This window comes from Lytechinus pictus, chromosome 10, assembly GCF_037042905.1.
Source record: "Lytechinus pictus isolate F3 Inbred chromosome 10, Lp3.0, whole genome shotgun sequence".
Lineage (NCBI taxonomy): Eukaryota > Metazoa > Echinodermata > Echinoidea > Temnopleuroida > Toxopneustidae > Lytechinus > Lytechinus pictus.
This window is the reverse complement of record NC_087254.1, coordinates 19627853-19653356: the sequence shown is the minus strand read 5'-3', so window position 1 is coordinate 19653356 and position 25504 is coordinate 19627853. Positions and strand designations below refer to the sequence as shown.

The 25504-nt window shown below is 40.3% G+C and overlaps 3 protein-coding genes across 6 annotated transcripts; 2 read left to right on the top strand and 1 right to left on the bottom strand.

Moving 5' to 3' along the window:
• The first annotated feature begins 204 nt into the window (after positions 1 to 204).
• Positions 205 to 12972, top strand: LOC129269944 (uncharacterized). 2 transcript variants are annotated; one of them, XR_010294846.1, is made up of 7 exons: positions 205 to 354; positions 8231 to 8350; positions 9557 to 9592; positions 10249 to 10389; positions 11270 to 11412; positions 11675 to 12164; positions 12281 to 12970. XR_010294846.1 is itself a non-coding variant. In XM_054907385.2 (6 exons), exons 2-6 carry the CDS (start codon positions 8245 to 8247, stop codon positions 11870 to 11872), a joined length of 624 nt encoding a protein of 207 aa, XP_054763360.2. In that variant the 5' UTR covers positions 205 to 354; positions 8231 to 8244; the 3' UTR covers positions 11873 to 12972. The 2 variants fall into 2 exon arrangements, 1 of the variants encoding a protein (XP_054763360.2); XM_054907385.2 differs by having other exon boundaries at positions 11675 to 12972.
• Positions 1773 to 2669, top strand: LOC135155801 (uncharacterized). The gene has a single exon (XM_064106047.1). It carries the CDS (start codon positions 1773 to 1775, stop codon positions 2667 to 2669), a length of 897 nt encoding a protein of 298 aa, XP_063962117.1.
• A 2360-nt stretch (positions 12973 to 15332) lies between the features above and the next one.
• Positions 15333 to 25260, bottom strand: LOC129283183 (uncharacterized). 3 transcript variants are annotated; one of them, XM_064105509.1, is made up of 3 exons: positions 24995 to 25260; positions 18746 to 18811; positions 15333 to 18439 (listed from the first exon to the last, which is right to left on the bottom strand). In XM_064105509.1, the coding sequence occupies exon 3, from the start codon at positions 17437 to 17439 to the stop codon at positions 15634 to 15636; it is 1806 nt and encodes a 601-aa protein (XP_063961579.1). In that variant the 5' UTR covers positions 17440 to 18439; positions 18746 to 18811; positions 24995 to 25260; the 3' UTR covers positions 15333 to 15633. The 3 variants fall into 3 exon arrangements, with proteins under 3 accessions (XP_063961579.1, XP_063961578.1, XP_063961577.1); XM_064105508.1 differs by lacking the exon at positions 24995 to 25260 and adding an exon at positions 19328 to 19538; XM_064105507.1 differs by lacking the exon at positions 24995 to 25260 and having other exon boundaries at positions 18746 to 19025.
• Positions 25261 to 25504: the final 244 nt, after the last annotated feature.

Here is a 25504-nt window from a genome sequence, read left to right as displayed (position 1 = left end):
ATAAAATACATTTTACTTGAAATAATAAACAATGTTTGATTACCTCTTATTGTTGGTATAATACCACACCGGCTGGCTCCCTAAATCTTAATTGTTTGCGCCTCAGAAATGGATAACAGCTCGGATCAAAGTTCACTCCTTCTTTTATGACATTGCTCAAGCTACCTCAATTGACCTTTATGATCTCAAAGGTCATTCTCGTGTGTACAGATCTGCAGTGATTTCTAGCAAGAATTCGAACTTGTAACCGTGTTCCTCAAATAAGACGTAGTTCTGATCAGTAGTACGTTGCATGGAGTTGCACAAGAAGGTGAGCAGTGCTAAACCGGTGCTGTAATTGATCCCGCAGCATTGGTAAGTATATCATTTACTTCTAATTGATATATGTTTTAAAATATAGTATAATTATGTAATACTTTTGTATACAGTCTATGATAAGTCATGAGTATATCCCATTGTACAGTTGTACATTCGGCCTAATTTAAACTCATGTGTATGATTATATGTTACGAGCATATCGGATTTGGTATATGTCGAGATATCAAGTTGATTGGTTAAAGCCATGGAGCGAGCTCCGTATTATATTTATTGTGAACATAATACGAGTATTGTACATATTGTATTGTGATGGTTAGGAGGCGTGTCTCTTGATTTGTCAACCACGTGTTGGTGTACAAGGTCATGCAGCTAGTATACTCACCGAGTCACCGGGTCTCTGGCTAGCTGCTGTGCTATATAATTCTGCATTTATTGAGGCCTATATACTTGTAGTGACTTGACTATATCTTTTTATATATCTACATCTATATATTCTTTCCTTTTATATATTTTCATTTATATTTCAACATTCTGTATATGTATATAAATTCTTTCTTTTATTTCCAATTTCATATATTCTCACTTGTTCACGCCATGTGTATGTACTACAATACTGTACATTCACAGAGCAAGCCAACTCATTTTCTGTCCAAATCTACTTGGCAAACACATTCTTATATTGAGAAACAACCTTTCTTTTGTTCTTAGACTTGGAGCAAACATCCTTTCATTGTCCCTTGTTTATTGCAATGAACTTGCAGGTATATAACATCACTACAGAGATGCTGGCATGTTTGTTTTTCTCACAGTCTGCTTCTCTCTTCTTTGTTCTTTTCAACTTTGTTTTGCCTCCCTTTTTGACGCTTATTTCTTTGTCTCATCTTTTCTGATGTTGGTAAAAACAACTTGTTTTCTCTACCACATCATCACTCTACTCTCTGCCTTCGTCCTGTCCACTCATGCTGACCATCTCATCCAGCTGCTAGTGAGGATTGAATCAAATCTTGTGGAGGATCAACTTATACTTAATTATTTCTCTGCATTTTCCAATCTTATTCCTTACCGTCACTTCCACTCATTCGAAGTCTATATTCTCTGCATATTTAATGAGCTCATTACTTCGCGAGACATTTTGTGACATCTGTCCCTTTATCTACTGTATTTGAAATTGTGAAGTGTATATATTTCTATTCACGGATTTGTGCAATTTATCTGAGCGGCTGGACCCCATTCTATCTTCTGGCGAGCAAGAATTAAGGTAGGACCTAACTTTTATATAAATATTAGGAGATCGGCTTTGCCAATTTCCTAAACTGGTGACCCCGACGTGATTCTGAATCCTTAATTTTCTTTTATCGCCCTTTATTCATTTCTCTCACTTCGCTATTTTTGCTTCTCACTTCACTATTTTTGTTTCCTTTCTACTTCTCAATTTTTTTTCTTTACTCTACAACATGACTACTCCTAATGTTTCCTCTACTCCTGAATCTAATCTTTCTCCAGTATCACCCTCTATTGCTCCGGTGAGCATTAAGCTCCCACCATTCTGGGCAAATGACCCAGAAATTTGGTTCGTTCAGGTGGAGGCCCAATTTCACACAAAGGGTATTACCGCCGAAATCACTAAATTCAATTATGTAGTTGCCTCACTACAACAAGAGGTAGCTATGGAGGTGAGGGATATCATTACTGCTATCCCGGGTGACAACCCCTATCAAAAATTAAAAGCTGCACTGGTCAAGCGAACGACCGTCTCCGAGCAGACGCGCCTCAATCGGCTGCTGTCAGGAGAGGAGCTCGGAGACAAGTCGCCGTCGCAACTCCTCCGGCGGATGCAGCAATTGATGGGGACGAGCACAATGGAGGATTCAATTTTTCGGCAATTATTTTTGCAACGCTTGCCCACCAACGTGCAGGTCATCCTAGCCGCATCAAGCGATGGGGTGAGTTTGGTGGACTTAGCGGCGCTTGCGGACAAAATTGTTGAAGTTGCCGGCCCAACTATATCCAACATTCAATCTAAGTTGGCGCCATCACAACCCCCTCCACTCCCCACGCACGAAACTAAAGTCGACCAGCTCTCTGCACAGGTGGACCAGCTCACAATGCAAGTTCGAGCATTAACCTGCTCCATGCTGGATAACCGCGAGAGAGGTCGCAGTCGACAGCGCAAGTCGAAGGACTCGATTAAGCGCCCACAATCAGTTTCGCGCAGCCCGCATCGCAGTGAACAGCATGCAGGTGCCCAGTGCTGGTATCACTGGAAATATGGGAGCAGTGCTCAAAAGTGCATTAGTCCTTGCTCTTTCTCAGCAGGACAGGCCCAGGGAAACGACCCCGCCAAGGAATAGCGGCGACTAACCCCCTTGGCAGCACCCAACCCAGTCGCCTTTTCTTTGTCAACGATAAGTACACTGGTACACGCTATCTCGTCGACACAGGTGCTGAGGTGAGCATTTTCCCTCATTCAAAATTGGGAAAACCGGCTAGGGTTGACGCGACAAATATCCAACTACAGGCTGTAAATCGATCACCAATCAAGACTCTCGGACAAAAGTCTTTCACACTTGATCTCGGTTTACGGCGTGTTTTCCGCTGGATATTTGTTGTGACAGACATACCTACGCCGATTTTGGGTGCCGATTTTCTTGACCAATTTGGACTGTTGGTGGATATCAAACACCGCCGATTGATAGACACCAAAACCACTCTAACAGTCCAGGGATGTGGTTCATTTACAGGTACTATTAGCCCGATGTATGTTCAACATGACATATCGGAGCGATTTCACTCCATTCTCCGTCAGTATCCGGATATCACACGACCGGTTTACAAGCACTCAGAAGTGAAACATACTACCACGCATCACATCCCAACTCGAGGCCCGCCCGCGGCAGCGCGCCCTCGTCGACTTGCCCCAGATCGTCAGAGAATTGCCCAGGCAGAGTTCGAGCACATGCTTGAACTTGGCATTATCCGACAATCTGAGAGCAACTGGTCAAGTCCATTGCACATGGTTCCCAAGAAAACGCCAGGGGACTGGCGGCCTTGTGGTGATTATCGCTTGCTCAACGCTCGCACAGTCCCGGATCGATACCCTATCCCACACTTGCAAGATTTCTCTTTAACTCTTGCAGGTAAGACAATTTTTTCTAAAATTGATCTCGTTAGGGCATATCATCAGATCCCAGTCGAGCCTAGCGACATTCACAAGACTGCCGTGACCACTCCATTCGGCTTATTCGAATTTGTTCGAATGCCATTCGGCCTTAGGAATGCAGCACAAACATTCCAGCGATTGATGGACACCGTCATTCGCGGCCTCCCATTTGTCTATGTTTATCTGGATGATATACTGGTAGCCAGTTCCTCTAAGGATGAACATGTGACACATCTCCGTCAGCTTTTCGATCGCCTGCAGGAGTATGGCATCATCGTCAATCCCTCGAAATGTCAGTTTGGTGCTTCATCGCTATCTTTTCTCGGACATATGGTGGACAACACCGGAATCCGCCCTCTTAGCGACAAAGTGAAAATCATCCGTGATTTTCCCGCGCCTACGTCACTCACCAAACTTCGAGAATTCCTGGGATTGATAAACTTCTACAGGCGATTCATTCCTCGTTGTGCAGAGGTGCTGCAACCACTGACTGATCTGTTGAAAAACAGAACAAAAAAGAACATGCCAATTGATCTTGGAGAGAAAGAGCTTCTTGCTTTCAATCATGCTAAAGATCAATTGGCTAACTCTACTGTTCTTGTGCACCCTCGCACTGATGTTCCCTTGTGCCTACTAGTCGACGCTTCTGACGTCGGAGTTGGGGGAGCTATCCAACAACGAGTAGATGGAGTTTGGCAACCTCTGGCTTTCTTCTCTAAGAGGTTACAACCCGCTGAAACCAAATACAGCACTTTTGGTAGGGAGTTGCTTGCAGCATATCTGGGTATCAAGCACTTTCGCCATCTTCTTGAAGGTAGGTCATTTACTATCTACACTGACCACAAACCTCTTACACATGCACTCAAATCGAAACCGGATAGGCATTCGCCACGTGAAATCCGACAACTCGATTTCATTTCACAGTTCACTTCTGATATACAGCACATTTCAGGTAAGGAGAACACAGCAGCAGACGCCCTCTCTCGTCTGTATATTGACAGAGTTGATTCTTCCTCAATCATAGACTTTGCGGCCATTGCAAAAGATCAGGAAGATGAAACTGAGGTGAAAGACTCCTCACTTCAACTCAAGTCAATTGCTCTCCCAGGTTCTACCACTACCATTCTGTGCGATATATCAACTGGTACTGCCAGGCCTTTGGTACCAGTCAAACATAGAAGAGCTATCTTTGATTCCCTTCATGGACTTTCTCATCCAGGAATCAGAGCTACTCAAAAGCTCATTACAGAGCGCTTTGTTTGGCCTAGCATCAACGCTGATGTAAGAAAATGGGCCAAAACATGCCTCGAATGTCAAAAGTGTAAAGTACATCGGCACACCAAAGCACCACTTGGTACTTTCACTTCACCTGATGCACGCTTCTCTCATGTGCACATTGATCTTGTTGGCCCGCTTCCTTCATCAGAGGGTAACAATTATCTTCTTACTTGTGTTGATCGCTACACCAGATGGCCAGAAGCTATTCCTATCCCAGACATCACTGCGGAGACGGTAGCACGAGCATTTGTGGCCAGATGGGTAGCAGTGTTTGGCGCACCTACTACCATCACAACAGACAAAGGTAGGCAATTTGAGTCAGCACTTTTCCTTTCACTCACCAACCTCCTTGGCACTAAACGCATCCGCACAACAGCATACCATCCTGCCGCAAATGGTTTAGTGGAGCGTTTTCATCGCCAACTTAAAGCCTCTCTCAAAGCTCATAACAAGGTCCGTTGGACTGAGTCACTCCCTTTAGTCTTGCTAGGTATACGCACAGCAATCAAGGCGGACATTGGATGCTCTGCTGCAGAACTTGTGTTTGGGACTACTGTCACTCTACCTGCACAGTTTGTAGCTCCTTCACAAATTGATTCTGCCGATGACCCATCTAACTATGCCCACAGACTAAAGAGAATGATGCGGGAATTACATCCCACTCCTACTAGAAAACAGCAAACTCGAACGCAGGTACATCCTGAACTGCATTCTTCATCTCACATCTTTCTAAGAGATGATGCTGTTAAAAAGCCACTGCAGCCTCCATACAGAGGACCCTTCCGAGTCATCCGTCGCACTGACAAGTATTTTACCATAGATTATAATGGTAAACATGAAAATGTCAGTGTCGACAGACTGAAACCGGCTTTCATCGAGCAGGAGGCTACCACTCCATTTCATCATCAAGATCCACCCGACCAAGTTCATCAACAATCCAACTCCACGGACTTGGCAGGGGATCCTGATGACAAGCATATGCCTCCCGAAATTCGTAAGACCCGTTCTGGTCGCCATGTCAGGTTTCCTGCCAAGTACGTTCAATTTTTCGGAGACGGTTGAAACATTTCTCAAAATTCACTGATGTTTCCACTCCTTTTATTTGCTTGTTTTATATAGCCAAGTTCCCTTTTACTTTCCCTTGTCGATTTGTTACTACATTTCTATTCGGTACAAATCTAGGGGGGAGCTACTGTAGTGACTTGACTATATCTTTTTATATATCTACATCTATATATTCTTTCCTTGTATATATTTTCATTTATATTTCAACATTCTGTATATGTATATAAATTCTTTCTTTTATTTCCAATTTCATATATTCTCACTTGTTCACGCCATGTGTATGTACTACAATACTGTACATTCACAGAGCAAGCCAACTCATTTTCTGTCCAAATCTACTTGGCAAACACATTCTTATATTGAGAAACAACCTTTCTTTTGTTCTTAGACTTGGAGCAAACATCCTTTCATTGTCCCTTGTTTATTGCAATGAACTTGCAGGTATATAACATCACTACAGAGATGCTGGCATGTTTGTTTTTCTCACAGTCTGCTTCTCTCTTCTTTGTTCTTTTCAACTTTGTTTTGCCTCCCTTTTTGACGCTTATTTCTTTGTCTCATCTTTTCTGATGTTGGTAAAAACAACTTGTTTTCTCTACCACATCATCACTCTACTCTCTGCCTTCGTCCTGTCCACTCATGCTGACCATCTCATCCAGCTGCTAGTGAGGATTGAATCAAATCTTGTGGAGGATCAACTTATACTTAATTATTTCTCTGCATTTTCCAATCTTATTCCTTACCGTCACTTCCACTCATTCGAAGTCTATATTCTCTGCATATTTAATGAGCTCATTACTTCGCGAGACATTTTGTGACATCTGTCCCTTTATCTACTGTATTTGAAATTGTGAAGTGTATATATTTCTATTCACGGATTTGTGCAATTTATCTGAGCGGCTGGACCCCATTCTATCTTCTGGCGAGCAAGAATTAAGGTAGGACCTAACTTTTATATAAATATTAGGAGATCGGCTTTGCCAATTTCCTAAATACTCATCGGGAAATGATATCGTCCTGCTGCGAATCCAGCGATGTAGATGGGGAGGGGGGGGGGGGGCGTCATCCGTGCACATTTAAAAGCTGATTTAGGTTAGTCCTAAGACTGATTTTATCTAGAAACAATGTAAGCATTTACTTTTAAAAGAAGATGTGAGCGCGAAGCGCGCGGGCTGAAATATTTTGAAATACTGACTTGCATGCATAAGGGATCGACTCAATAATTCTATGCACCATTTGAATTCAGGAAGAGGATAAAAATCTCTTAAGCAAATAATTCGATTGCGAAGCGCGAGTAGATGTTAAAAAATGACATGTAATATACTACAGGAAATCTCTCATTAAATAAAATAATGCGATCGAGCTCGAAATGCGCGCGAGCTAATTTTGTTAATTAATTAATTCAATTGAAAATGATTAAAGGGGAATCCAGCCTTTGACATAAAATGTTGTGTTGGGAAGGAGAAAAATAAATTAAACAGAATGGCGAAAGTTTGAAAGAAATCGGAGAAGGGATAAGAAAGTTATAGCTGCTTTTAAATTGAGATCACTAATAGTATGTAGATTTCAAATTGGCAACTGGGTAAGTAAATTATGGCAAGGGGCAAGGACAACTTTCCCATAGGCCATGTACTTTATTATCAGGGATTCGTGGTTTTCTCCTAAGTACCCATCCCCCTGGGGCAGTAATCTAAATATAATCCAGGTATATTGTTTTATGTCCTCATGATGAAAGAAAAATATAATTTGAAATAAAACTTTTTGGGAAAATGACATTTTAGCCATAATATGTATTGGAGAACATATGGAAGAGTAGTCCTTGCCTTACATCACTATGACATCCCATATGCGGCCAATTTGAAGTCTCCATGGGTATAGTGATTACCAATATTTACAACTTTTAAAAAATCATAACTTTCTTGTTGTTCGTCCAATATTGTTCAAACTTTCACCTATCAACTTGTCTGATTTTTCTTTTTCTTATAAAGACAAGTTTTTATTTGGGTTGGATTCCCCTTTAAAACGTCGATCAGGTACGAATTTTCAGCTCGCATGCATTCTTACTAACAGTTCTGGAACTTTTTTTTCGACTGCTGCATACAGCTCTATAGCTTCCTCTTTCTCTCACCCCCCCCCTCCATCTCCATTTCTTTCTCTCTTTTCTTTCTTCACCTCTTTTTTCCCCTTTCCATACCAGCTCTTCCGTTCATATCTTTCTCTGCCTCGCCTCTCTTTGAATTATATTTATCAATTATCCCTCATCGATCATTACAATTAATTAAGCCTGTGTTGTTAAACAACAGTTATTCACCAAATAATTAAGCTGTGACGGTCGAACGGGTCTCGGGATATAATTTGCTATATTAAAAGAGACATTTTCAATTTCAAACTTTTTTTAACTGTATACAGCCTTAACATTTACAATGATGATGAGCTTCTCGCTTCCATCTTTACTTTCGACCTTGGTCGTCATCCTGTTGGCTGTTGACTTCGTTCACGGTGAGATGAAACCAACCAAATTTGCTAAAGGTAAGAAACCGATAACAAAATTTAATGAATCTTTAATGTATGATAGATGTATGATAGAAAGTATGATAGACAAATTCATAACAAAATTATATAGCTCTACCACAACTTTAACTCACAGTTTTAGGGAAGAAGTCAAGTCTTGCATGTGGAAACAATTAAGTTAGTTAGTATTAGGTCTGGAACGAGTTAATTTAGAGAAAGAGTTATAAAGTTGATGTAACAAGTATCGTAAAATGTTATTAGATGAACAGACGAGATTATTAGCAAATTGTGGAAATGAGGTAAACATGGGAACGAGCTACATCTACAGTGCGTCCCAGAAAAAACGAAACCGAGATTTAGCGATGATTTATCATAACTTAATCATATATAAAATAGACAAATGACCTACCAATGTAAAGCTTAGAATCTCCTCTTTCATCTGGTATTACTTAGATTATTCCTCATTCACGCATGATTGAGCAAAAACAATTCGAAGAGAGGATGCCAAAAACTCATTTGGCGGGGGGTATCTGAATTTCAAAAAATAAATCACATGACTAAAAAGTTCAATATCTTCTCTTTTCTTTGATACCTAAATCACAGAAAATGGTCAAGTAGTAAAAAAAGTTATGATCCCTCGAAACAATGCTTGTATTTCCATAATTTCATTAAATAAACGTGTTTTCACCGGTTTCCCACTGAAGCTATCGCACGGTAACAAAAGACTTAATGCATGGCTGATCATCAACAAAACGGAGTGTCGAGTGAGTTTGAACGCTAGCCTGTAAAACCTTTTCATTTTATGAAATTATTGAAATTCAAGCCTTATTTCAAATAACCAGAACTTTGTTATTTCTTGACCATTTTCTGTAATTGAGGTATCAAATTAAAGAGCAGATATTGAACCTTTTAAAAATGTGGTTTTCTTTTTAAAACCCAGATACGGCCCGCCAAGTGACTTTTTGGTATCCCCTTTTCAAATTGTTTTTGCTCACTCATGCGTGAATATGAAATAATCTAAGTAATTTCAGACGAAAGAGGAGATTCTAAGCTTTAAAATGGTAGGTCATTTGTCTATTGTATTTGCGATTAAGTTATGATAAATCATCGATAAATCTCGGTTTCGTTTTTTGTGGGACGCACTGTATAATTTGCGGCTCGATCTTTTTTCTTTGATATTACACAGACTCAAATATAGAAATCTATTTTTTTTTTTACTTACAGAGGTTGTTTGTGAAGGCTGTCATGCTGTAATAGCAGGTAAGAAAGTTACTTGTTATATTGAAATGCTGAGGATGATTTTAATTTTATTGTAATAGGCTTATGATATACTAGGCCTATATGTCTTTGCAAATACATTGAATGCCGAGTAAGATATGTTTTTATGGTTCATGATTGTCACCGTGTGTTTATAAAAAATAACTTTAGAATGAATGAATATATTAATAATCAACAGCAACATCAGCATGAATAATAATGAAAAAAAAATAGAAAAATTTACGGTACACAATATTCAACTGAAATAAATTATTTCATGATTCACGTTTTCATATTCTGATTCTTCATAATTTTGATGTTTGATGCTTATTTAGCTTGAATTTTGTTACCGTAATTTTATATTTTAATGTTTTCATTGAAACGATGCTATATAAGTACGATTTATTTAGTATGGATTATTATACTTATGATAACTGGTTTTATTCTGAGTAAAAGGTTTTCCTTGTATGATATATTTCCAAGGAAGGTGATTTATATTGTTGTTTGTTTATGAAAATAGTTCTTATTTGAACTTGTGTGATATATGAAAATAACGAAATATTTACTCTCTAAAAGAAAAAAAAAACAGGAATAGAATATCCAACAAATATCATTAAAAGCTATATTTGATCTTTCCATTGTTGTTTGAATGAATAAAGAGACGAACAAGATCCTCGGGAAGGGGAAAAGAACAGAAAAGACAGTGACAAATTCAATGCGAGGGATCTGTGAGGCACAGAGGTTAAATCAATACGAGTTTAGTCCACCTACAATGAAGAAAGTTTGTGATTATTGGACAGGTAAGATGAGGAGAGAGATAGAACGAGATGGGCGGGGATTAGTAGGGCTATATAGGATCGGATCAGGGGGTAACTAAGAGGAGGGAGGGGGAAGGAGAGGATTGATGACGACACCGTTAATGTTGAGGGGAAGGATGATGATGATGATGATGATAATATGATGATGATGATGTTGTTGATGATGTTGATGATGGTGATGCTGATGATGTCGATAATGATGATGATTATGATGATGATGTTGATAATGATGATGATAATAATGATATTGATGATGATGATGATGATGGTGGTGGTGATAATGACGACGGCGATGATGATGATGATAATATGATAATGACGATGATGATGATGATAATTATGACTGGGATGTTAATGACGACGACGAAAAAATGTTGGTGAAAGTTAGGAAGATAAAGAAAAATATGAAAAATGTGATTCAATAATTGACATTACTGTTTGCATATATCAACCGATGGAATTCTTATTTCGCCTATATTATCCCTCGAAGTTTCGCTTTCATGTCTTTTATGTTTTGTTTTTACATAGAAACAATCTACTCAAAGTTGAATCGCTATCTCATCAGAGAGGCATTTAAAAGAGTGTCGAAAGTCTAATATTATTGGTATGGAGGGATTTTTAACGTGTTTAAATAAAATAAAATAATTCAAATCAAATCAAATCAAATATTTAGAGTATAGCCTAAAACTCACTAATCATATAGAAGACACGTCTCAGGCCCACAACTATTAAGATATGCATATAGTAATGACTCGTGCCTTCATCATAATCTTATTCACATTTTCGATTTTACATACTTGGTATCTTTGCTCTCTTTTCCTAAATACCCCCCCACCCCCCCCCCCACCTCCTCGCTTTACAGATAATTATAAAACCGAGATCAAAGCTGCTCTGATGAATGGTCTTCCTGAAGACGAGCAGGAAATCGAACTCTGTTGGATCACCACCGATATCTGTCGAGGCGTCGATCGTTCTAATTTCAGAATAAATAAATATGAAGGACCGGTTAGTATAATATAGTCTAATTCGCACTGACAAAATAATAGGAAAGGTTCAGTCGGGGGATATTTTGGATTTCAATGTCACGAATCAGAAAGGTGGACAAAACACTTTCCTTTAAAATTGAAAAAAAAGGAAAGATATTTGAACTCCGTTTCCTATTTGGTAAATTTGTATATTACTGTCTTTGTATATGCTCCTCCTCCTTCTCAATCTCCGCCTCGTTCGATTTTACAGTTTTAGTTGTTTTTCCTTCCTAACCATGCAGAGCAAACGAAAAATATTGGCCGCGACAAAAGCTAGTAAAGAAGAGACTGCTGACGAGACTGTCGACGAGGCCGTCGACGAACCACCGGCCGAGAAGAAGGAAGAAGCCAAAGATGAGAAGAAAGATAAAAAGAAGTCGAGCAAAAAATCATCAAAGTCTGAATCAAAGAAGAAGGCAGAGGAGAAGGATGAACTTTAATGATTATAGAAAACTTTATTGTAGATGAAAGACCTTAATTTACCACATTTAAATTATATTGAAGGATAGTTCCAGCGCTTAATAAAAGAGTTGGGGTAAGATGATGGCATTAAGGTGACGTAATTTTTCTCATTTTGGGGGTTGACTGTTATAACATTTCTATGACATTTGCGTAACAAGCTCATATACAGTGTTATTTTCATTTTCTACAAATGTATTCTAATTTTCTTCGTTCTCCTTTCTTACCGCATCTAACAGGGGCCGCGGAACGGTTTTCAAAGTGGGGGGCTGAGCCACAAGTGTGTGTGGGGGGGGGGGGGAGCTGACCATGCAAAAAATCACAATCATATGGTCATTTTTACGTTTTTGTACACGGTTTTGGAAAAAAGTGGGGGATGAAGCCCCCAGCCCCCCCCCCCCCCCGCCCCTGTCTAAAATCACCCTTAATACTTTAGCAGGGACGCAGTCGAGGCCGGCCTCGTCGCCACATATTGCCGATCCTGGCCTCGACCTCTTGTGTCGAGTCACGTGTATTAAGCCCGGGGTATGCGAGATGATATTCTCCAACGCCTCGCAACTCGGTAGTATACCAGCCTAGATCGACTTAAAAAAAAACGTTAACCGTTATTTTTCATTTTGTATATTTATTTCTGAAATCTTTTCCAGTCATTTTTATTCACTCAAACTTTTTCAATCCACCCTGCAAAATAATTCATGCCATTTGTTATACCTTGTAATTATAATAATATTATGAAAAAAAAATCTACGTTATTGTATATTTCATTTTGATTCATGTATTCAGAATTATTCATGATTGTTGATGTGAACAAAACAAATCTCAAACTTGACTGTAAAATTGATTACATTTTATTATACATATATTTTATTTTGTTTTGCAATTTGATATCCATTTGTTGTCGGGAAATATTTGTAACTTGATGATTGAATTATTTCAAAATTGTTATTGCGTTGTGTTAATCATTCAATTGTGATCAAACTTTTGTTATTTACTTTAAAAAAAAGAAAGTATTCATGAATTTACGCCATAAGGAATTGTTCTTATCAAAAGACTGAATAAAATACATTTTTGTATTATCGACATGTTTTGGCCTACTGTTTTCTTTTGTTGACGATGATCGTGATCATGACCTTTACACAGATCCTATGCTCTCTGTTCCTTCATTTCTGAAATGAAGTAGTCTGATTTTCACAATCATATTGGAGGGGAGGGGGGGTGATGAAACCCCCCGAATATACTGACACCCAAATCCCCTGCCTCCTTTTTCTACCACATGCAGGGTATATGGCACCACGATTTTTTTAGGGGGTAGTGGGGACAAAGAACATGTTTGGGGTAAAGGCAGATTATACTCTACTTTCTCCATTGTTTCAAATTTATGGGGTTCCATCAAATGGGATCGGGGGGACATCCCCATGCCCCCCACCCCCGGTGTCACCGCTGGCTGAAGTGAAAATACGAATGATTAAAATTAAGGTAAAACTGATACAGCCCGGTGCACTTTCAACGTTTCGTTTGCGATCCGATCTCGGAAAAAATGTACTATATAGCATTTGATATATGAACTTCCAGCCTATAAATACCTTCATGATAAAAGTTGAGTGGTATCGAATACACTATAGTTTCAGTTTCATACAATTTCACTTCTAACCCGCTGATTATAATATTACTTTTGCAAAGACTCAGTAAATGGACTGTTATTTATTTGAATTATAACAATAACGTCATCATGAAAACGGAGTAATTGTGGTTGGAGCTTCAGTTTCAAGTCTAAATTTTATAGTTCCATTTTTTTCTCTCGTTCAACAACAACAAAAAACAAAACAAAAAACGTATGAAAATTACAACCGTACGATCTAATCTCTGTTTTCTTTTCTTCTCTCGATCATAATAGTTCCTCCTCCTCTTTCTCCTCTAATTCCACCCTCTATATAACCTATCTCTCCTCTCATGCTATACTTGCTTACTTCGTTCCTCTTTCCATTTTCTCGTACATGCATGACTATTCTCCCACGGCGACCCCCCCCCCTTCGCCTCATCAGGCTCTTCTTCCTCCTCCCTTTTTCTCTTCTATTCCTCGATCTTCTTTTTGCGATTGTACATCTTTTTTTTTATTTCAATATTTTCTTCCCCCCCCCGAATCATCTTTGAAGAAAGGTGCAGAATAAAGGCTTCGGGAATAAGCTAGCTACCTTGAAGAAAGGTGCAAAATAAAGCTATAGCTTATTCCCGAAGCCTTTATTCTGCACCTTTCTTCAACTATAGGGGAAGGCGGGGTAAGTTGAGCATATAGGGGCAAGTTGAGCTACCAGCCCCAGGCCAATAATGAATGGGTCAGACATTGTGGTGATGTCATGTATTGATCATGATGACCCATTGCATAACCAGCACTAACCCCACCACATTGTTTTCAACTTTGAAACAAAAAGTACTTTTTTAGAGGGAAATTAAAATACAAATTTCAGCCCAAAAAGTAGAAAAGGGTGTGAAATAGATCAGTGCTTTTTACCCACACACGTATTTAAATATAATAAAGAAATAAGAACAATATTGTTAGTCCAGTTATATGGATTCTCAGTCTTGTCATAGTCTTTTACATGATGGAAGCATAGGAAATGTGTGGATGTGAAAATATCGCATGAAGTTCGGACTGGGGTAAGTTGAGCCAGCCAACATGGGGCAAGTTGATCGAGCCATGGTAATTCTTATGGTAATGTATAATAGAAAAAATATCTTTAAAAAGCCATTGATATGCAGGCAGAAAGCAAAACCACATGACAGTTATTTTACTTTTAGAGGATGTTTGTATATAGAAAGAATTAGCAAGTGCATGAAAAGACTTTTAATAAAAAATTGGCATGTTGGTTTTTCCCGCATACATTTTGTACATAGTTTTTGTGGCTCAACTTACCCCAGAAGGTGGCACAACTAACCCCACAGATGGGACAAGTTGAGCCATTTGACATCGGATTTTTTCAAAGGTCACAATTAATGGCTTTCAGTGGGGGGGGGGGGGGGGTAGACAGTTATGTTATGTTATATCGAGGTTTTTACCTGACTGCTAAGAAAGCACGAATGCCTGTGAGCAAGCAACCAGGGGACCGACGGCTTAAGGTCCTCTCCGAGGGACCTGGTAATAAGGATAAATGCCTTACCAAAGGGCACTAGCGCACCACTTGGGAATCGAACCCGGGTCACCGGAATCCGAAACCCCCGCTCTACCGACTGAGCTACCGCGCTTATATATATGTGTGAAAAATATTTCCCAAGAATCAAATTTAAAGGCAAGGTACTTATTTCTACAATATTATTATTCATATCAATTCTAACATGAAAAATGCAAAAAGTGTCACAACTTACCCCGCCTTCCCCTACCGTTTTATGAGGGGAAAAAGTGCATTGACCTTCATGTTTACAAACAAAAAATAACATCCGGGAATATTTCATGGAGTGTGCATGTGACGAGTCAAGATGGCCGCGCACTGTGCCCAGAAAATTTTGTTTTATTTCATTCAAGCTGTTTTGCTGTTAGACAAAGGTATGTGTATTTTAATGATTCGTAGATTAACGTATGAAAAATAATGGCCAATTTCCTGGCTTTGATTTACAGGGGAAATCGGAACGAGTATGTAGCACTTACCAATTTGATTGGCGATCGATCCTGATCCTGCCTGCCAACACAGCAAAGACTAGTCCCACCCGTTTCATTTTGTGTTTGGTGTTTGAACCCCGGGGTTTGAACTTAGCTTTGGGTAGCCGATGCAAGAACCATGCCCTGAGTGATCTCTAATTGTTGAGTGGACCTATTTGCAACAGTTACTTGAAGTTCTTGTCCGTCAGCTTCCAAACAAGTGTCATAGACATCCAGTCCTTTCCCTACTAGAGGATTGATGTTGTTGACCTGACAGTCTGTGCCTATCAGAATACTCTTCTCAGTATACTCAAAGGAAGGTGCATCATTCATCTGGTATTCTACTCGATGAACTGTCAACGGCGGGAGGATTCTCCTTTCTTTGGAGGTCAAGAGAGTGTTTGGGGTAGCAACCTCTCGGTTCTCACGTGACAACTTGAGAGCCACCTCAACAAGTTTCCAGTTCTCATCATCATCTTTGTAGACTTTCTTCTTGACTACTGGCCAAAGTGCATTGCAGCCGAGGAGAACAGGATAGTCTGTCTTCTTCTTGGTTTGCAACTCGTCATTAACAACCAGAAAACCTACTTCAAAGGATTCGCCATTCAGGGTCATGGTGGTATGGATGTATCCTACCACCGGTACTACGCTATCATGGATCCCAACAACTCTAATACCATCGCCACTACCATCAAGAGGACCAATAACTTCCCTCAGTTTCCCTTCATAGTAGGATACCGGAATAAGACTAGCTTCTGCTCCTGTGTCTAGAATACAGCCTGTGGGTACCCCTGCTATTCCAACTACTGACTTTGGACACGATGATACCAAGCTGAGTGTTTTCTCATTCCCACCAGCTGACAAGCTTCTGACATTTCCTTGAACTTGTTCTTCTTGAGGCATCATGTCTGCTCCTTGAGGACTTCTTGGATTTTGTCGTGTACCTGACCCATTGGGGCAGTCCTTTCTCATGTGACCTACTTGCTTACATCCATAGCAGAGAGGAGGTGAGCGACATTCTCTTTTCAAGTGTCCTTTCTTATTACAGTTGTAGCAAAAAGGTGGTGAGTTTTGTTTAGGATTGCTTTTCATGCCTTTCATCACTTGAACAACCTCTTTCAAAGTCTCCTTTAACTCGGTGATCTCACTTTTCATGTTTTGAATTGTCTGATCCTCAGTATTTACCGATGCTCTCGCCGCCTCTACTTCACATTCCCTAATACTAGCTTTAGGAGAAACTGTGTCCTCATCCTGGAACATTCGCAGAACTTCTCTTCGCATATCAATAAAGGATTTATCCTCAGTGCTAAACATGATACGTCGAATCTCCCTCTGAATCTGTTTGTCTCTCACACCAGTTACAAACCGTTCTTTCAATGTATTGTTCCTCAGCATGATCAATGCTGATCGCTCATCACCTGTCGCTGCAGCTTCCATTCGATCGTGCAAGCGAATAAGTGCACTACTGAAATCTGCCAACGTTTCACCTGGCCTTTGTACTCTGGCATGTAATTCCGTGGTCAATGGTTGTACAGTCTCCTTTAGGCCATAACGAGACTTCAAAGCCTGCTTCAATGCCGTACTGTCCTCCCTGACCGTAGAGTCATACAGCCTCGCTTCGTCTTTGGCCGAATCTGTCAGATGAGTCAATAGTACCTGAGCCTCTTCTTTCCTCTTCAGTTGATAATAGCTACAATATTCATCAAATTCTTGGAGCCATTCATTGATTGTCGGGTCTCCATGTTTCCGGGGGAACCCACCAAACTTACTCAGCTTTACCGCTGGTAAACCCCTCGGTGATTGCAGACTTTGGAAAGCCCCCGTCAATGCTGCCATCATTTCAGCTAGACCTGGAGCTAAGGGCTGGGCCGTAGCTCCCCTTGGAGCATCATCCTCTGAGTTAGTGTTCCTTGGCATCCTCACTCAGTAAGTATGATTCAAACAAATGGAACCTGCTGTCTACAATTAGGAAAAAAAACTATGGCATTTGTTTCAAAAGTAGTATTTTCTTCCACAGTAAAATTACACTACGTTTACCATACAACCAAAGTCGGAGGTTTTCTTTCTTGCTTCTTGGTTTCCGTCTAATGATGTTCTTCTTTTCTTGCTTCTTAGTTGCCGTCTATCGATGCTCAAGTTCTATCCCACTTCTGACACCACTTGTAGTATTCTGGGTTTTGGGGGAAGTTGTCAGGACACTCCAGAACACAAGACACGATACGACGAGAGTTGTAGGTTGTGAGCGGAATTTAATTTCCCACTTGAGCACAACAGTTGTTCAGTATATAACAAATTGGAAAAAAAACCTCTGCAAGCAGAAAAGAGAGAAACAATAAAGAACATGAGTATAATGTTCAAAATATCATTACAGCATGAATAAAGCATTTACATGTCAAGACAGAATATAAACTCTTAATATTACGAGTACACCTGTCGATCACTGAGCAGGCCACTACATTGCGTTTATTTTTATTTTTTTAATGATCTGCAATTATATAACTAGATATCAGTCTGCGCTCGATAATATGCGAAAAGTAATAATATTTATAACAAGTTATTAATACAACTATCGATAATTAAATAGTCACAAATATCATAGATATTATATGTTTCTAAGCTTAAATCGACCTCTTTTGCAATAGTTTCTTTCATTGTAAAATATATGAATTCACAATTTATATAGCAAACTTTGGAAACATTCTTCCAAATATATCAATCTTTTATATATGTCAACAAATTCAAACTTTCGTAATCGATCACAAAACACCGTTAATTTTGGTAAAAAATGCTGCACGTATCAATCTTTTAAGTACGGCCATCTTGACTCACCCGACTAGGGCAGATACAGGTTAAAAACCATACCAAGGACCAAAACAATCACTTTCTAGGGTCAGATTCCGGTACCCAACACTGCAATCTAAAATAAATAATAACATACATTTGCATGAGTAACTATTCAACTATATCATAATACCTTTTAGGTTTCTATACATCTTACAGGGAAATTAGAATCGATTAACTGTAAATGTTCTTAACATCATATTGACAAAAAATAGAATTATTAATTCAAACACCGTGATCTAATGAAAAAGTTATCATTAAAGCCTTCAATGCTCGAAGGAAAAAAATCAAATTCACCAATCATTCTTATCCTAATATTATAAGATATCACTTCGAACAACACAGTCATTAAATTACAAGGAAAATTCATAACTTTTCGTACCTTCGTAGAAAACCCAGAAATCATCACAATCCAGCTAGTTCCATCAACAAATGAACATTCGAACTCCTAAATAAATAAACGATACACCAATCCTTAATATATATGATTGTATAATATCAATTGATCACGTATCATTTTAAAATCTAAAATATATAACTGAACTGGCGAAAATATTAAGTTAAATCGATAATTAATCGAAACCATCAGTACGAAACGATTTGACCTTGCCTAACCTTGAGGCTACCATTTACCAAATCTCCCGGTTTACGAATTATTCACATTGATAAATTCTACTCATCGTCTATTTAAATACACGTTAAAGAAATACAACTACATAAATATAGTCCTCCAATTCGGCAATTCCAAGACAAAAAGGAAAGAGTGATACCATCTTGAATCGATAGGTACCCGATACATATATACACACATTCATTGTTACGTAACATGCCACGTAGTAGGTATCCTTGACATAACAGAAAAATTACGATTCAATGCTCTAATTCTAGTTCATGATTTAGAGATGATATATTCCAAAACATAGATATTCTTCTCTTATAAAATAGCACATATCAATCAACATACCTCGACAGGATTGAGATCTAAATTATCTGGATCCTACAGGACTCTCTGACTGATCGCTCTCCTCACTGAGTAGCTTGACCAATGACCTCAAAACAATCGATCTCTACTGACCAAGCGGGTTTTCTTCCCGCGTAACATAATCACTTTCACAAGATCCTTCCTCTTTACTAAGTTATAACACCATTCCGTAATATAATTTCATAAAAAAGGAAGTATACTTTATTGTCCTCAATGATATCAGCAATTGAATTATAATACTTTGACACATAAGTTATAAATATTCAATAGCTTCCACTAAGTTTGAATAAAATATCAATTAGGAGGTGAATAGAAAAATGCTGACAAGGCTTCATATACAAGAAAAAAATAGAAAAATGACAACAACTCATCTGAGATACGCATGTGTATTTATATATTTCTTTTTCAATTCGAGAGTGTTGATCTCGGTAAGTGATAAGGATTTCTATGGACGCCCTTAGTAACTCTACTTGACCGACGTAGATTCTGAGAGTTTTCTGGTCGTGCATTCTCTTCAGTATTGAAAGATGGAGGATGGTATTGGAACCAATCGTCCCCGTCATCATCACTATTGCATTCACCAGTTTCACTCTCCGAGGAAAGACTTCCAGTTTCATCACTTGACTGACGAATGTGATTAGGATGGCTATCTGCCAAGTCACAGAGCTCCTGGGTCCGTGGATCAGCTATCAGTAGTTTTCGGTTAACAGTCTTGAGTGTTCCTCCATGGAGTGGACGGATACTGTAGACGTCGCCTTCATTGTTGATGTCAACAACGACATAAGGTTCCCTAAAGTATTTATCTTTCAACTTATGTCTTGTTGAGAATGCCATCCTCTTCAGCAATACGCTCTGCCCAATTACAAGGGGAGAGGACTGTACCCGTCTATCATGCTTGGCTTTATTCTCCTCTGCTTGGGCCTTGAGATTCTTCTCAACGAGATCGTTCATCTTGCTTAGAGCAGCAGCTTGCGTCTCTACGAAATCCTCATCCCATGACCGTCGGGTACGAGACAACAGCTGATCGAGGGGTAGAGATGGTTCCCTTCCATACATCAACCTGTATGGGGAGAATCCAGTCGATCGATGTGGAGTAGTGTTATAATTGAACACTAGATGAGATATTGTCTCTGGCCATTTTCTTCTCTCTGAGGGATCCATCGATCGAATCATGCTACACAACGTTCTATTAAAACGTTCAACCTGTCCATTCCCCTCTGGGTGGTATGGGGTGGTCCTTGACTTCTTGACACCATACAACCGACATAGTTCTTGGACAAGGTTTCCTTCGAAATCTCTTCCTTGGTCCGAATGGAGTCTGTGGGGTATTCCATGGTGGACAAACCAGTTGTCTCTGAGGGCTCTTGCTACCGTCTGGGCAGTTTGGTCTTTGCATGGGATCGCTTGAGCATACTTGGTGTACACATCTGACATGACGAGTATGTCCTCGTAGCCTCCTTTTCCACGATCCATCTTAAGGAAATCAATTGCAAGGACTTCTAAAGGTCTGAAGGCAAGAAGGTGTCTCATCGGCGTCTTCACTGTAGGAGTAGGCGCCTTTACCACTGTGCAGTTGAAGCATTTCTTTATATGTCGTCGAACGTCCTCTTGAAGACCAGGCCAAAAGCATCTTGTGCGTAACAATCCGAGTGTCCGAGTCACACCTTGATGGCCCCATCCTTCATGTGTAGCCTGTAGGATAGTATGCCTGATGCTAGCTGGAATGAGAAGTTGGTCAACAACATCCCCCTGCACCTCGATTCGGCGAAATAGCACTTGATCCTTCTCTACGAGTTGTTTCCACTCTCGAAGCCAACTCTTTACTTCAGGACTGTCATCTGGTGTTGGTTCTCCTGGTTTCCATCCAGCTTTCCGCATCTTGAAGATGACACTCAAACCATTGTCATTCTGTTGCAGATCTGATAACTGTTTAAGATCGTAGGAAGGGAACACACCAGGTGCCATTACATCCATGTCCAATCGATTGACGTTTATTTCTTGCTCTACTTCTATTGGCATTACTGAACACTGAAGTACTTGTTCAACAACGGGCTGTAAGGTGTCCATGGCATCACAAACCATAGGTCGACGACTGAGAGCGTCTGCACACTTATTGGTTCTTCCTGGTCTATACTTAATCTGGAGGTCGAACGGGGCTAGTTGAGCGACCCATCTCTGTTCGGTTGCCCCTAGTTTTGCTGTTTCCAGATGAGCCAATGGGTTGTGATCTGTGAGAACTTCAACTTGGCTTCCTATGAGATATTCCCGGAATTTGTCAGCAATCGCCCATTTCAAGCCCAGTAGCTCTAACTTGAAGCTAGAGTAATCGGGATAACTTCTTTCTGCATTGCGTAGCCCCCGACTTGCGTACACCACAGGGTGAAGTTTCCCATCATCTCCATGTTGAGAAAGGCAAGCACCCAGTCCTTTTAGCGAGGCGTCAATCTCAACTACAAATTTCTTTCCAAACTGTGGATATCCAAGAACAGGTGTAGACGTCAAGGCGTCTTTAAGCTTACGGAATGCCTCGTCTGCCTTCTCTGACCAGACAAATTCTTTCAGTCTACCAGCCATGTTGCCATGTCTCTTCTTTGATTTCTTAGAAGGTGGAAGACAATTACCAAGCAAAGCATGCAAGGGAGCAGCAATGCTTGCGAATCCCAGAACAAACCGGCGATAATATGAGGCCAGTCCAAGGAAAGACCTCAACTCAGTGGCAGTCTTCGGTACAGACCAGGTTTTGATTGTGTCAATCTTCTTTGGGTCGACTGATATTCCTGAGGCAGTGACAACATGTCCAAGATGGTGGACTTTTCGTTGAAGGAACTGACATTTCTTTCCCTTTAATTTCAGGCCATACTCTGTTAGACGTCTGAAGACTGCTTCCAATCTGGTTAAATGTTCTTCCAGGGTACTTGAGAAAACAAGTATGTCATCAAGGTAAATCACTAACTGGGATAAATTTAGATCGCCTAACACCAGCTCCATGACTCTCTGGAACGTACTTGGGCTATTCACCAAGCCTTGGGGCATACGTAGAAATTCAAACAAGCCCCAGGGGACTCTAAAAGCTGTCTTCTCGATCGAACGTTCATCCATTGCTATCTGAAAATAGCCGTTAGCAAGGTCAAGAGAGCTAAAGAACTTAGCTCCTCCGAGGACTTCCAGTGTTTCATCTATTCTTGGCAAGGGGAATGAGTCCCGAACCGTCCTGGCGTTCAGCTGACGATAGTCAATGCAAACTCTCATCGTCCCATCTTTCTTGCGGACTGGCACCACCGGGCTCGCATAAGGGCTGGTCGATTGTTGGATAATTCCTTTATCCAACATTTCTTGAAGGAGTGCCTTTAACTCTGGGATATGGTTTGGGGGGATTCGACGATAGGGCAGTCGGATTGGTGGTCCTTCTGATGTCCGGATCTGATGTGGTATTGCGGTACAGTTTCCAAGATCCATATCACTCTCGGCAAAAGTTGACTTATGATTCGACAGGAGGTTAGCAATAGTATCAGCTTCTTCACCTGAGAGATGTTCAATCTTCACTCCAACTGGTAATTTCACACTCTTCCCATCCATGCAAAGGTGATCAACACCTTCTTGATGAGATTGGATTTGAGTATCTCTCTCAATGACAGCTACATTGGCTCCTGCCTCAACCATCACCTTCATGATGTCAACTTCGATAAGTCCGTTTTTCTCCTGCATAATTATTTCATCACGCTCCTTCACTTGAGTAGCCGATGCAAGAACCATGCCCTGAGTGATCTCTAATTGTTGAGTGGACCTATTTGCAACAGTTACTTGAAGTTCTTGTCCGTCAGCTTCCAAACAAGTGTCATAGACATCCAGTCCTTTCCCTACTAGAGGATTGATGTTGTTGACCTGACAGTCTGTGCCTATCAGAATACTCTTCTCAGTATACTCAAAGGAAGGTGCATCATTCATCTGGCATTCTACTCGATGAACTGTCAACGGCGGGAGGATTCTCCTTTCTTTGGAGGTCAAGAGAGTGTTTGGGGTAGCAACCTCTTGGTTCTCACGTGACAACTTGAGAGCCACCTCAACAAGTTTCCAGTTCTCATCATCATCTTTGTAGACTTTCTTCTTGACTACTGGCCAAAGTGCATTGCAGCCGAGGAGAACAGGATAGTCTGTCTTCTTCTTGGTTTGCAACTCGTCATTAACAACCAGAAAACCTACTTCAAAGGATTCGCCATTCAGGGTCATGGTGGTATGGATGTATCCTACCACCGGTACTACGCTATCATGGATCCCAACAACTCTAATACCATCGCCACTACCATCAAGAGGACCAATAACTTCCCTCAGTTTCCCTTCATAGTAGGATACCGGAATAAGACTAGCTTCTGCTCCTGTGTCTAGAATACAGCCTGTGGGTATCCCTGCTATTCCAACTACTGACTTTGGACACGATGATACCAAGCTGAGTGTTTTCTCATTCCCACCAGCTGACAAGCTTCTGACATTTCCTTGAACTTGTTCTTCTTGAGGCATCATGTCTGCTCCTTGAGGACTTCTTGGATTTTGTCGTGTACCTGACCCATTGGGGCAGTCCTTTCTCATGTGACCTACTTGCTTACATCCATAGCAGAGAGGAGGTGAGCGACATTCTCTTTTCAAGTGTCCTTTCTTATTACAGTTGTAGCAAAAAGGTGGTGAGTTTTGTTTAGGATTGCTTTTCATGCCTTTCATCACTTGAACAACCTCTTTCAAAGTCTCCTTTAACTCGGTGATCTCACTTTTCATGTTTTGAATTGTCTGATCCTCAGTATTTACCGATGCTCTCGCCGCCTCTACTTCACATTCCCTAATACTAGCTTTAGGAGAAACTGTGTCCTCATCCTGGAACATTCGCAGAACTTCTCTTCGCATATCAATAAAGGATTTATCCTCAGTGCTAAACATGATACGTCGAATCTCCCTCTGAATCTGTTTGTCTCTCACACCAGTTACAAACCGTTCTTTCAATGTATTGTTCCTCAGCATGATCAATGCTGATCGCTCATCACCTGTCGCTGCAGCTTCCATTCGATCGTGCAAGCGAATAAGTGCACTACTGAAATCTGCCAACGTTTCACCTGGCCTTTGTACTCTGGCATGTAATTCCGTGGTCAATGGTTGTACAGTCTCCTTTAGGCCATAACGAGACTTCAAAGCCTGCTTCAATGCCGTACTGTCCTCCCTGACCGTAGAGTCATACAGCCTCGCTTCGTCTTTGGCCGAATCTGTCAGATGAGTCAATAGTACCTGAGCCTCTTCTTTCCTCTTCAGTTGATAATAGCTACAATATTCATCAAATTCTTGGAGCCATTCATTGATTGTCGGGTCTCCATGTTTCCGGGGGAACCCACCAAACTTACTCAGCTTTACCGCTGGTAAACCCCTCGGTGATTGCAGACTTTGGAAAGCCCCCGTCAATGCTGCCATCATTTCAGCTAGACCTGGAGCTAAGGGCTGGGCCGTAGCTCCCCTTGGAGCATCATCCTCTGAGTTAGTGTTCCTTGGCATCCTCACTCAGTAAGTATGATTCAAACAAATGGAACCTGCTGTCTACAATTAGGAAAAAAAACTATGGCATTTGTTTCAAAAGTAGTATTTTCTTCCACAGTAAAATTACACTACGTTTACCATACAACCAAAGTCGGAGGTTTTCTTTCTTGCTTCTTGGTTTCCGTCTAATGATGTTCTTCTTTTCTTGCTTCTTAGTTGCCGTCTATCGATGCTCAAGTTCTATCCCACTTCTGACACCACTTGTAGTATTCTGGGTTTTGGGGGAAGTTGTCAGGACACTCCAGAACACAAGACACGATACGACGAGAGTTGTAGGTTGTGAGCGGAATTTAATTTCCCACTTGAGCACAACAGTTGTTCAGTATATAACAAATTGGAAAAAAAACCTCTGCAAGCAGAAAAGAGAGAAACAATAAAGAACATGAGTATAATGTTCAAAATATCATTACAGCATGAATAAAGCATTTACATGTCAAGACAGAATATAAACTCTTAATATTACGAGTACACCTGTCGATCACTGAGCAGGCCACTACATTGCGTTTATTTTTATTTTTTTAATGATCTGCAATTATATAACTAGATATCAGTCTGCGCTCGATAATATGCGAAAAGTAATAATATTTA